Source organism: Rhinatrema bivittatum, chromosome 11 (genome assembly GCF_901001135.1).
Source record: "Rhinatrema bivittatum chromosome 11, aRhiBiv1.1, whole genome shotgun sequence".
Classification (NCBI taxonomy): domain Eukaryota; kingdom Metazoa; phylum Chordata; class Amphibia; order Gymnophiona; family Rhinatrematidae; genus Rhinatrema; species Rhinatrema bivittatum.
The window spans coordinates 45,983,055-45,995,937 of NC_042625.1; the positions used below are offsets into that span (position 1 = coordinate 45,983,055).

General features: G+C 49.4%; 1 protein-coding gene across 1 annotated transcript in view; it reads right to left on the minus strand.

Annotated features, from left to right (window-relative positions):
• LOC115073368 overlaps positions 1-12,496 on the minus strand; it is a 43,967-nt gene extending 31,471 nt beyond the window's left edge. Inside the window, exon 1 of the mRNA XM_029571734.1 lies at positions 12,338-12,496. Coding sequence (XP_029427594.1) covers positions 12,338-12,424 — 87 coding nt within the window. The 5' untranslated portion in view covers positions 12,425-12,496. The remainder of the gene's footprint in view (positions 1-12,337) is intronic.
• Between the last annotated feature and the right edge of the window lie 387 nt (positions 12,497-12,883).

Sequence of the window (12,883 nt, forward strand, 5' to 3'; positions counted from 1 at the left end):
TAAATACACTAAGCGCCCTTAAGTGACCGTTTGGGTTAGAAACTGATTCCGTGGAAGGTGACAAAAGGTAGTGGTAAGTGGAGCTCACTCCGAGGAGAGGGGCATTACTAGCGGAGTGTTGCTGGGATCTGTCCTTGAATTTGGTTCTTGTCAACATTTTCATAGGTGATATTGTGGAACGTTTATCAGGAAACTTTTGTCTTCTTGTGGATGAGAGCAAAATCTGCAACAGGGTGGACACCCAGGAAGGTATGAAAAACATGAGGGGGAACTAGTGAAGCTTGTGAAATGGTCTAGAGACTGGTAGCTAAGAGAAGAACATGTCATACTGAGTCAAATCAAATAGCCATCAAGCTCAGTATACTGTTTTCAATAGTGGCCAATCCAGGTCACAAGTACCTGACAGGCTCCCAGGGGAGTGGTACGGTGTAAGAGGTGAAAATCTTCTATGCAAGAAGCAAGAGTGGGACCTGGGAATGGTCATAGCTGTTGATCTCAAGGTGACCAAGCACATGGATAAAGCAGCAGGGAAAGCCAGAAAGATGCTTGGCTGCACAGGGAGAGGAACAGTAGGCAGAAAAAGGGAGATGATATTGCCCCTGTGTACAGGGCCGGAGAATGAACTTTCAAAAGGATATAAACAGGATGGAGTTGGTCCAGAGGGTGGCTACTAACATAGTCTGTGGTCTTTATTCTGAAGCATATATGGACAGACTTAGAGTTCTAAACATGTACACCTTAGAGAGAAAAGGTGAGATAGGGGAGACATGATTGAGACATTTAAATATCCCCCGTGCACAGGAGGTGAGCTTCTTTCAAACAGTGGCATAGCCAGTACTGAGTTTGTTTTTTTTTGGGGGGGGGGGCAAGGTTAACATGGATAGGCAGTAGGCATACAGGTCTAGACCCTACTAGTTGTAGTCTTATTGATAAATAATGCCTTAGAATGCACCTGACAATAGATTTCTAAGTACTCTGCAACAGCCATCATTCATTATGAGTGACGCTTTAAAATATTTTAATTCTATTATTTCAAGCACGTACCAATATGAAAAATGCCTTATTAATCTGTATTTATTTTATATTTGCAGTTTATAAATACACAATATCATGTAAAAATTAAGCAAACACTTAACAAAAACATAAGAATATGCCGTACTGGGTCAGACCAAGGGTCCATCAAGCCCAGCATCCTGTCTCCAACAGTGGCCAATCCAGGCCATAAGAACCTGGCAAGTACCCAAAAACTGTCTATTCCATGTTACCATTGCTAATGGCAGTGGCTATTCTCTAAGTGAACTTAATAGCAGGTAATGGACTTCTCCAAGAACTTATCCAATCCTTTTTTAAACACCGCTATACTAACTGCACTAACCACATCCTCTGGCAACAAATTCCAGAGTTTAATTGTGCGTTGAGTAAAAAAGAACTTCCTCCGATTAATTTTAAATGTGCCACATGCTAACTTCATGGAATGCCCCCTAGTCTTTCTACTATCTGAAAGAGTAAATAGCCGATTCACATCTACCCGTTCTAGACCTCTCATGATTTTAAACACCTCTATCATATCTCCCCTCAGCCGTCTCTTCTCCAAACTGAAAAGTCCTAACTTCTTTAGCCTTTCCTCATAGGGGAGCTGTTCCATTCCCCTTATCATTTCGGTAGCCCTTCTCTGTACCTTCTCCATCACAATTATATCTTTTTATACATTGATATTAATTTTAATAAAATTAATATCAATGTATTACTTTATGAATACTCTTTCCAAAAACACATAGTATATCATAACTACTATAAAACAACAATAATTATAAGAACTTAAGATTTGCAATGGACGCACAACAGAACTCGAACAGTTCATATTACGACCCAACATGCAAAACAAATATTTAAATTCTGATGACACCTCAGTAACAGTAAAATAAACTTTCTCCACTTCCAAACACTGTGAAGTAACACAAACTCTTACAAAAATGTAATAAAAAGCCACCTAGAACCTTGCCATACCATACCATACCAGCAGTAGCTCTCAGGATTCAAACAGCAGCAACTTTATCTATGAAAAGGCAGCAAAACAAACATTGCACCAGGCCCTAGAATACTAGTACACCACCTACTGGGCAAACAACAAGCTGAACTGCTATAAATCCCTACAAAAAAACCCACCTCTGTCACACATGCAGAGCACAGACCGATCCTTACATAATACAGAATAAGGGACTACAAATTAGAAACAGAAACATGCAGATAAGATTGAAATGGAAAGCCCAATAAACCAGTCACTATGAACACTAGAATACTGAAGAAAAAGCAAAATACAAATATAGAAGAAATGCAGATTCCCAAAGATGGCAGATTCCAATCAATGGAAGTCAAAATGTATGTATTTGTTTACCTTTGTTGTCGGATCTTATTTTTCTAATCGGTTGGTCCTAGTCTCTTTTTTCCCCTTGTCTGTCTTTTCCTAATTCCTTTTTCAGGGGCTCTTTTATTATTTCTATTTCTTCTCTCTCCTCCTGCCCTTTCCTTCCTCCCTGATACACACACACACACCGACTCTGTCTCACACACACATACTTTCTCTCACACAAGCTCTGATTCTCGCATGCTCTGTCTCTCACAAACAGGCTCCCACTCTCACACACTCTCTTTTACCCAGGCTTCCACTCACACACACAGGTTCCCACTCTCACACAAAGGTTTCTACTCTCACACACACAAGCTCTAACTCTTACATGCTCTCTCCCACATGCAGGCTTCCACTCCCACATGCTATCTCTCTCACACCAACTGTCTCTCACACCCACATGCTTTCTTTCATACATACACACACAGGCTCTCCACGCCCATGCTCTCTCTTATACATACACACATAGGCTTCTCACACACAGGCTTCTCAGCCCTCCCATGCTATCTCTCTCTCTCACACACACACACAGATACACACACAGGCTTCTCATACCGATGAGCTCGCTCCATACGTACACACACAGGCTTCTCACTCCCATGCTCTCTCTCTCATACATACACAGACAGGCTTCTCACGCCCATGCTCTCTCTTACACAACACACACACACAGGCTTCTCACTCCCATGCTATCTTTCATACACACACACACACAAATTCCCCCCACATACATACTCTGATGTTCTCTCTCATACAAATACACACCGGTTTCACACTCCCATGCTTTTTTACATGCACGCACATGCTTCTCACTCATATATACATATAGAGGCTTCTCACTCCCATTGCTCTCTTTCATACAAACACACCCAGACTTCTCACTCCCATGCTCTCTCTCATATATACACAGACAGGCTTCTCACTCCCATACTCTCATTCATACACACACAGACACAGGCTTCTCACTCCCATTCTGTCTCTCTCTCTCATACATACACACACACACACGCTCTATCAGGGCCTCTCCCTCTCTTCTGGGCCTCCTTACTGCAAGGCTTCTTCTCGGGCAGGGCGTGTTGAGTTCCGCGACAGCACTAAGACGGTTGGGCCTCTCTTCTTGGCCCATGTGGGATAAGCTCCGTGACAGTCCAGCTTCGCTCAGGCCTCTCTTCTCGGGCCACGTGGGATAATCTCTGCGACGGCCCTGAGACAGTTGGGCCTCTTTCTCAGGCCGTGCAGGATGAGCTCCATGTCGACCCTGTGAAGGTCGTGCCTCTCTTCTCAGGCTGCGTGGGATGAGTTCCAATACAGCCCTGAGTCTGTCAGGCCTTCTCTCTGGAGCCGCACAGGATGGATGAGCTTCACGATGGCCCTGTATTGAGCCTCTCTTCTCAAGCGTGGTGGCTACATCACTGCTTTCAAAAGAGGGTCTAGAACAAGGGGGTCATGGGATGAAGGTGAAATGGGGTAGATTCAAGAGTAATCTCAGGAAAAAATTCTTTATAGAGAGGGTGGTGGATGTGTGGAACAGCCTTCCTGTAGAAGTGGTGGAGACAATAACAGTATCTGAATTCAAGAAAGCAAGAGATAAATACAGGGGTCTCTGAAGGAATGGTAGGGATCATAGAGAGAACAGTTGGTGTGAATGGGCAGAATGGATTGGCCACATGGTCTTTTTCTACCATCCTGTTTCTATGGTGCCTTCAATGTTTTGCACCGAAGGCCGTTACCTATCTTGCCTATGCATAAATCCAGGCCTGATAATTGCTAACACTAGTGTTCTCCTAAAGTGCAGAGTTCTGGTAGTGGAGAAACCTGAATTCCTTTATCAGACTAACCCTTGAATTATCTGCACATGAACTCTAGAGGCCACACAGGGCCCTGCTTCAGGTATCACATTTTAGCACATTTACTCCAAGAGCTGGACAATGCGTCATTAGGGATACATACAGCAACTAAAAGCAAAGAAGCTTTGCTGAACCAAATTGGGTTGTTTTTATTTTTTCTGAAGAAATTTGGTGGATGCCAGATTGTTTGACCTCAACTGGAATTTGACAATGAAAATGGGATTAGTGCCCCAATAGTGGCCTGAGAGCTCTACTGTCCACAGACTGCACAGCTCCTGGCTCTAGAAGGTGATGTGTGTCTCTCTCAGCAGCGTCGTGCCCTCCCGACACCATTTATTTATTTATTTATTTAAAATTTTTATATACCGGCATTCATGATACAATCACATCATGCCGGTTTACATAGAACAGGGGTGTACAAAGAACAAATGAGTAACCTATTAGTGAGGAGGAAGCAGTTACAAATAACAAGGTACTAGAACTGGGAGTAGAGAAGAAAGGGAGAGGATAACATTAGATAAAGATATTTACATTAAATTAACATTTTTACAATGGGAGGTAGTTCAACAGGCTGCAAGGGTTAATCAGTGTCCGGGAATGCTTTTTTGAACAGCCAGGTCTTAAGTCTTTTCCTGAAGATTGGGAGGCTGGGTTCTTGTCTGAGGTCTGGTGGGATTGGAGTTCCATAAACCATATTGGCTCAGAAGCACGTAGGTCTGCGGTCCAGCTACTAGCTAGACCTGACCCAGCTGGACTTCAAGGTCATGGTGATACGATTGCAGGCCAGAGACAAACTCGCATTACTTGTCACATACACGGTTTGTGGGGTTTTTTTACCATTACTATCAAGTTCAAGTAACTGTGAGTATTATTAAAGATCTAGTTATTTTATCCTACCAAATACCCTGCATGGTTTCAGCCCCTTCACACCAGAATCCCCTCTGGATCTGTTTTATTTGCTGAAGGCTGTAGACTGTGGCTCCTGTATCCCAGCAGAACTGGCCATAGTGGCCACCTTGAGTGTGCCACACTGTCGTAGTCCTGCCTCAGCAGAAGATTTCAAGACGTGTAAAAGGTCAACCGATTTAACCTGTAACTGTCTTCCTCAGCAAAAAATACATTGACCAATTAGTGCACCGCTCACTTGAAGGTAATCAGGCCAAACAAGGTTTCAGGAAGCTCCAACTGGAGGTTTTTTTAACTTTGCAGAAAAATAGATTAGAGAAAGCAGATTCCAAAAAGCTTCAGAAAACTGAATACCCAAACTGTTATGTAACAGAAATGACTATCTAACTGAATCTCATACTCTGAGCCTTTTAACCTAAAACAAAACAAAAAAAGATTTAAACAAGCAGGGAGATGCCAAGTCAATGCACTTTTGCCCTGTACAATTCCTCCAGCCAGGGCCCTGGCAGAAGCTGAATCAGCATTAGCCATCTCTTATGAAAATGCAGCTCCTTGAAGACTGCCAGCAGTTTAATCAGCTAAGTGTGAATAATAATTAAGTCACTGAAGTATGCAGCTCAATCCAGATTTTCCACAGAGCTGCTAGATCTGACAAGAAAGCATCCTATTCCCTGACACAGTCCGCGTATGCAGCAGCAAGTTATGTAAGGAATTAGGCAGCATGATTTAGTAGCCAAGAGAAGGGACAGAAAAACACTAGCATAAAGAAGTACCTGGAGGTGGCCCAGTGGAGGACCAGGAGCAACCTTTAAAGTGCCCATGAGAGGAGGAAACAAGAACAAGACAAACTCCAAGTCCCAGCAACATCTGCCTTGGCAAAGGCTAGTGGCAGACAGGGCAGGAGGGCAAGGACATGGGGGCACCTGAGGATCTGTCTCCCCTCTCTGGGGCATGGACAAATGGATGGGCCAGGAGTAGCCAAGGATCTTTGTTCTCTACCCTTGCCCCTGGAGAACAAGACATAGATAGATGGAGGGAGAGCGAGCAGCCAAAGATCCTTGGCCACTTTCCCTTCCCCGAGATGTGAAAAAAAAATGGACAAATTGTGAGAAGCTGAAGGGACTTGGGTTTGATCCTAACTGAGGTTTCTGCTCTCCCGGTCAGCTGTGGAGGTAGCACTCAGCACTCATAGTGGGGGGAGTGGGGACTGGGGGGAAGAGGAGGGAGTCATAAGGCAGCAGTGACGCTCAGTGTCCGGATTTAGCACCCGTGATTGCAGGGTTCCAGAAGGAGCTCTGGTGCATGGCCCAGGAACCTCACAGTAATGAGGTGGGGGGAGGGGAAGAGATAAAATAATAGTCACAAATTAAGGCTCATGGGGCCTAATCCCAACACTGGTGTTCATGGAACTGGAAGCCCACAAGAGCACAAGAAAAGTAACAGGTCCAAATCCCCCCCCCCCAGGTGTAAGGATAGTGAGGATATAAGGGCATTGCTCCTCCCAGGTGCAGGGAAATAAGAACATAAGAAATTGCCATACTAGGTCAGACCAAGGGTCCATCAAGCCCAGCATCCTGTTTCCAACAGTGGCCAATCCAGGCCATAAGAACCTGGCAAGTACCCAAAAACTAAGTCTATTCCATGCTACTGATGCCAGTGGCTATTCCCTAAGTAATCTTGATTAATAGCAGTTAATGGACTTCTCCTCCAAGAACTTATCCAATCCTTTTTTAAACCCAGCTACACTAACTGCACTAACCACATCCTCGGGCAACAAATTCCAGAGTTTAATTGTGCGTTGAGTGAAGAAGAACTTTCTCAGATTAGTTTTAAATGTGCCTCATGCTAACTTCATGGAGTGCCCCCTAGTCCTTCTATTATCTGAAAGAGTAAATAACCGAGTCACATCTACCCGTTCTAGACCTCTCATGATCTTAAACACCTCTATCATATCCCGTCTCAGCCGTCTCTTCTCCAAGCTGAACAGCCCTAACCTCTTCAGCCTTTCCTCATAGGGGAGCTGTTCCATCCCCTTTATCATTTTGGTAGCCCTTCTCTGCACTTTCTCCATTGCAACTATATCTTTTTTGAGATGCGGCGACCAGAATTGTACACAGTATTCAAGGTGCGGTCTCACCATGGAGCAATAGAGTGGCATTAAGACATTTTCGTTTTATTCACCATTCCCTTCCTAATAATTCCTGACATTCTGTTTGCTTTTTTGACTGCCAGAGCACACTGAGCCGACAATTTCAATGTATTATCCACTATGATGCCTTCTTCTTTTTCCTGGGTGGTAATATGGCATCTAATATCATGTAACTACAGCAAGTGTTATTTTTCCCTGTATGCATCACCTTGCACTTATCCACATTAAATTTCATCTGCCATTTGGATGCCCAATCTTCCAGTCTCGCAAGGTCCTTCTGCAATTTATCACAATTCGCTTGTGATTTAACTACTCTGAATAATTTTGTATCATCTGCAATTTTGATCACCTCACTTGTACTCCTTTCCAGATCATTTATAAATATATTGAAAAGCACTGGTCCAAGTACAGATCCCTGAGGCACTCCACTATTTACCCTTTTCCACTGAGAAAATTGACCATTTAATCCTACTTTCTGTTTCCTGTCTTTTAACCAGTTTGTAATCCATTAAATTACTTTCATTGCACCCTACCCCCCCCCCAACCCGGTGCAGGGATAGTGCGGGTATAAAGGTATTGTCCTCCCCAGGTGTAAAGATAGTGAGGGTATAAGGGTATTTCCCCCCTCCAGGTGCAGGAACAGTGAGGGTATAAACGTATTGCCCCCCTCCAGTTGCAGGGATAGTTCGGGTATAAGAGTATTGCCCCTCCCCCTCCAGGTGCAGGGATAGTGCGGGTATAAGGGTATTGCCCCCCTCCAGGTCCAGGGATAGTGAGGGTATAAGGGTATTGCCCTCCTCCATGTGCAGGAATAGTGAGGGTATAAGGGTATTGCCCCCCTCCAGGTCCAGGGATAGTGAGGGTATAAGGGTATTGCCCTCCCCAGGTGTAAATATAGTTAGAGTATAAGGGTATTGCCCCCCTCCAGGTGCAGGGATAGTGAGGGTATAAGAGTATTGCCCCCCTCCAAGTGCAGGGATAGTGAGGGTATAAAAGTATTGCCCCCCTCCAAGTGCAGGGATAGTGAGGGTATAAGAGTATTGCCCCCCTCCAAGTGCAGGGATAGTGCGGGTATAAGGGTATTGCCCCCCTCCAGGTGCAGGGATAGTGAGGGTATAAGGGTATTGCCCCCCTCCAGGTGCAGGGATAGTGCGGGTATAAGGGTATTGCCCCCCTCCAGGTGCAGGGATAGTGCGGGTATAAGGGTATTGCCCTCCCCAGGTGTAAAGATAGTGAGAGTATAAGGGTATTGCCCCCCTCCAGGTGCAGGGATAGTGAGGGTATAAAAGTATTGCCCCCCTCCAAGTGCAGGGATAGTGAGGGTATAAGGGTATTGCCCCCCTCCAGGTGCAGGGATAGTGAGGGTATAAGGGTATTGCCCCCCTCCAGGTGCAGGGATAGTGCGGGTATAAGGGTATTGCCCCTCTCCAGGTGCAGGGATAGTGAGGGTATAAAAGTATTGCCCCCCCTCCAAGTGCAGGGATAGTGAGGGTATAAGGGTATTGCCCCCCTCCAGGTGCAGGGATAGTGAGGGTATAAGGGTATTGCCCCCCTCCAGGTGCAGGGATAGTGCGGGTATAAGGGTATTGCCCCTCTCCAGGTGCAGGGATAGTGAGGGTATAAAAGTATTGCCCCCCTCCAGGTGCAGGGATAGTGAGGGTATAAGGGTATTGCCCCCCTCCAGGTGCAGGGATAGTGAGGGTATAAGGGTATTGCCCCCCTCCAGGTGCAGGGATAGTGAGGGTATAAAGGTATTGCCCCCTCCAGGTGCAGGGATAGTGTGGGTATAAGGGTATTGCCCCCCCTCCAGGTGCAGGGATAGTGAGGGTATAAGGGTATTGCCCCCCCTCCAGGTGCAGGGATAGTGCGGGTATAAGGGTATTGCCCCCCTCCAAGTGCAGGGATAGTGAGGGTATAAGGGTATTGCCCCCCTCCAGGTGCAGGGATAGTGAGGGTATAAGGGTATTGCCCCCCTCCAGGTGCAGGGATAGTGCGGGTATAAAAGTATTGCCCCCCTCCAAGTGCAGGGATAATGAGGGTATAAGGGTATTGCCCCCCTCCAGGTGCAGGGATAGTGCGGGTATAAGGGTATTGCCCCCCTCCAGGTGCAGGGATAGTGAGGGTATAAAGGTATTGCCCCCCTCCAGGTGCAGGGATAGTGCGGGTATAAGGGTATTGCCCCCCTCCAGGTGCAGGGATAGTGAGGGTATAAGGGTATTGCCCCCCTCCAGGTGCAGGGATAGTGCGGGTATAAGGGTATTGCCCCCCTCCAAGTGCAGGGATAGTGAGGGTATAAGGGTATTGCCCCCCTCCAGGTGCAGGGATAGTGAGGGTATAAGGGTATTGCCCCCCTCCAGGTGCAGGGATAGTGCGGGTATAAGGGTATTGCCCCTCTCCAGGTGCAGGGATAGTGAGGGTATAAAAGTATTGCCCCCCTCCAGGTGCAGGGATAGTGAGGGTATAAGGGTATTGCCCCCCTCCAGGTGCAGGGATAGTGAGGGTATAAAGGTATTGCCCCCTCCAGGTGCAGGGATAGTGCGGGTATAAGGGTATTGCCCCCCTCCAGGTGCAGGGATAGTGAGGGTATAAGGGTATTGCCCCCCTCCAGGTGCAGGGATAGTGCGGGTATAAGGGTATTGCCCCCCTCCAAGTGCAGGGATAGTGAGGGTATAAGGGTATTGCCCCCCTCCAGGTGCAGGGATAGTGAGGGTATAAGGGTATTGCCCCCCTCCAGGTGCAGGGATAGTGCAGGTATAAAAGTATTGCCCCCCTCCAAGTGCAGGGATAATGAGGGTATAAGGGTATTGCCCCCCTCCAGGTGCAGGGATAGTGCGGGTATAAGGGTATTGCCCCCCTCCAGGTGCAGGGATAGTGAGGGTATAAAGGTATTGCCCCCCTCCAGGTGCAGGGATAGTGCGGGTATAAGGGTATTGCCCCCCTCCAGGTGCAGGGATAGTGAGGGTATAAGGGTATTGCCCCCCTCCAGGTGCAGGGATAGTGCGGGTATAAGGGTATTGCCCCCCTCCAAGTGCAGGGATAGTGAGGGTATAAGGGTATTGCCCCCCTCCAGGTGCAGGGATAGTGAGGGTATAAGGGTATTGCCCCCCTCCAGGTGCAGGGATAGTGCGGGTATAAAAGTATTGCCCCCCTCCAAGTGCAGGGATAATGAGGGTATAAGGGTATTGCCCCCCTCCAGGTGCAGGGATAGTGCGAGTATAAGGGTATTGCCCCCCTCCAGGTGCAGGGATAGTGCGGGTATAAGGGTATTGCCCCCCTCCAGGTGCAGGGATAGTGAGGGTATAAAGGTATTGCCCCCCTCCAGGTGCAGGGATAGTGCGGGTATAAGGGTATTGCCCCCCTCCAGGTGCAGGGATAGTGCGGGTATAAGGGTATTGCCCCCCTCCAGGTGCAGGGATAGTGAGGGTATAAGGGTATTGCCCCCCTCCAGGTGCAGGGATAGTGCGGGTATAAGGGTATTGCCCCCTTCCAGGTGCAGGGATAGTGAGGGTATAAAGGTATTGCCCCCCTCCAGGTGCAGGGATAGTGCGGGTATAAGGGTATTGCCCCCCTCCAGGTGCAGGGATAGTGCGGGTATAAGGGTATTGCCCCCCTCCAGGTGCAGGGATAGTGAGGGTATAAGGGTATTGCCCCCCTCCAGGTGCAGGGATAGTGCGGGTATAAGGGTATTGCCCCCCTCCAGGTGCAAGGATAGTGAGGGTATAAGGGTATTATCCCCTTCAGGTGAGGGTATGAGTACCCCCCCCCCCCCCCCCCCCAGATGCAGGGCTAGTGAGAGGATAAGGGCATTGCCCCTGGGTAGGACTGCACGCCTGTTTCATTTTGTTACCGGGTAATCAGTGGACAAACGATGCAGCCCGAGACTGAAGCTGGCCAGGAGGCCACTCGCCTGCCTCTGAGGTTCCTGGCCGGCTCTTGTCCCCCAGCCCTGGGGCCTGCCCTCTCCAACTTTGGGCAAGAAAAAGTCGGAAAGCTTGCAAAGTTTAAAGCTGAGCCACCCTGTACTCGGCTACCTGGGAAAGGGCCAGGAGCAGACCCCGGCAGGATAGAGGGAGAGCCCAGGACCCCCTCCCGAGACAGGGGCAGGCAGACAGACGGACGGACAGCCCCTAAACCCGGACACGGACAGACGGCGAACCCATGACCCGGCGCACGGTCAGACGGAGAGCCCAGGACCCCTCTCGGGACAGGGGCAGACAGACAGACATATGGACGGACAGACGTAGAGCCCATGACCCTCTCCTCTATCCTCCCCCACTCCCGGGGCACGGTCAGACGGAGAGCCCAGGACCCCTCTCGGGACAGGGGCAGACAGACAGACAGACGGACGGTCAGACGGCGAACCCATGACCCGGCGCACGGTCAGACGGAGAGCCCAGGACCCCTCTCGGGACAGGGGCAGACAGACAGACAGACGGACGGACAGACGTAGAGCCCATGACCCTCTCCTCTATCCTCCCCCACTCCCGGGGCACGGTCAGACGGAGAGCCCAGGACCCCTCTCGGGACAGGGGCAGACAGACAGACAGACGGACGGTCAGACGGCGAACCCATGACCCGGGGCACGGTCAGACGGAGAACCCAGGACCCCTCTCGGGACAGGGGCAGACAGACAGACAGACGGACGGACAGACGTAGAGCCCATGACCCTCTCTTCTATCCTCCCCCACTCCTGGGGCACGGTCAGACGGAGAGCCCAGGACCCCTCTCGGGACAGGGGCAGGCAGACAGACAGACGGACGGACAGACGTAGAGCCCATGACCCTCTCTTCTATCCTCCCCCACTCCTGGGGCACGGTCAGACGGAGAGGCCAGGACCCCTCTCGGGACAGGGGCAGGCAGACAGACAGACGGACAGCCCCTAAACCCGGGCACTGACAGACAGAGCGCCCAGGATCCTCTCCTCTATCCTCCCCCACCCCCGGGGCATGGAAAGGTTAGGACCGTCCCTCCCGGGGGGGTTCAGAGGCTGAGCCGGGGCTCGCCGCCCGCCTGCCCGGGGCACGTTACCTTGCCTTCTCCCGGCTCGCAGGTCCACAGGCACAGGGCTGTCAGGAAGATCCAGCGCTGGGGATCGGTGGGCGAAAGGCTCCCCATGCTCGCTGCTCCCGACCCGGATCCACTGAATGGATGTGAGGTACACGAGCACTGACCGTGCAGTTGCTCTTCCCCTGCCTGGACCCCTCTCACCCTCCCTTCCTCCCTGTGTGTGTCCCTCCTACTCTCCCTCTGTGTCTGCCTTTGTGTGTCCCTCCCTCCTACTCTCTCCCCTGTGTATGACTCTCCCTCTGTGTGTGCCTCTGTGTCCCTCCCTTCCACTCTCTCCTCTGTGTGAGACTCTCCCTCTGTGTGTGTTCCTCCTACTCTCTCCTATGTGTGTAATTTATATGTAATTCTCCCTCTGTGTGTACCTTTGTGTGTCCCTCCCTCCCACGCTCTCCTCTGAATATGACTGTCCCTCTGTGTGTGTGCCTTAGTGTGTCCCTCCCTCCTACCCTTTTCCTCTTTGTGTGTCCCTCCTCCTCTACTCTCTCCTCTGTTTATGACTGTCCCTCT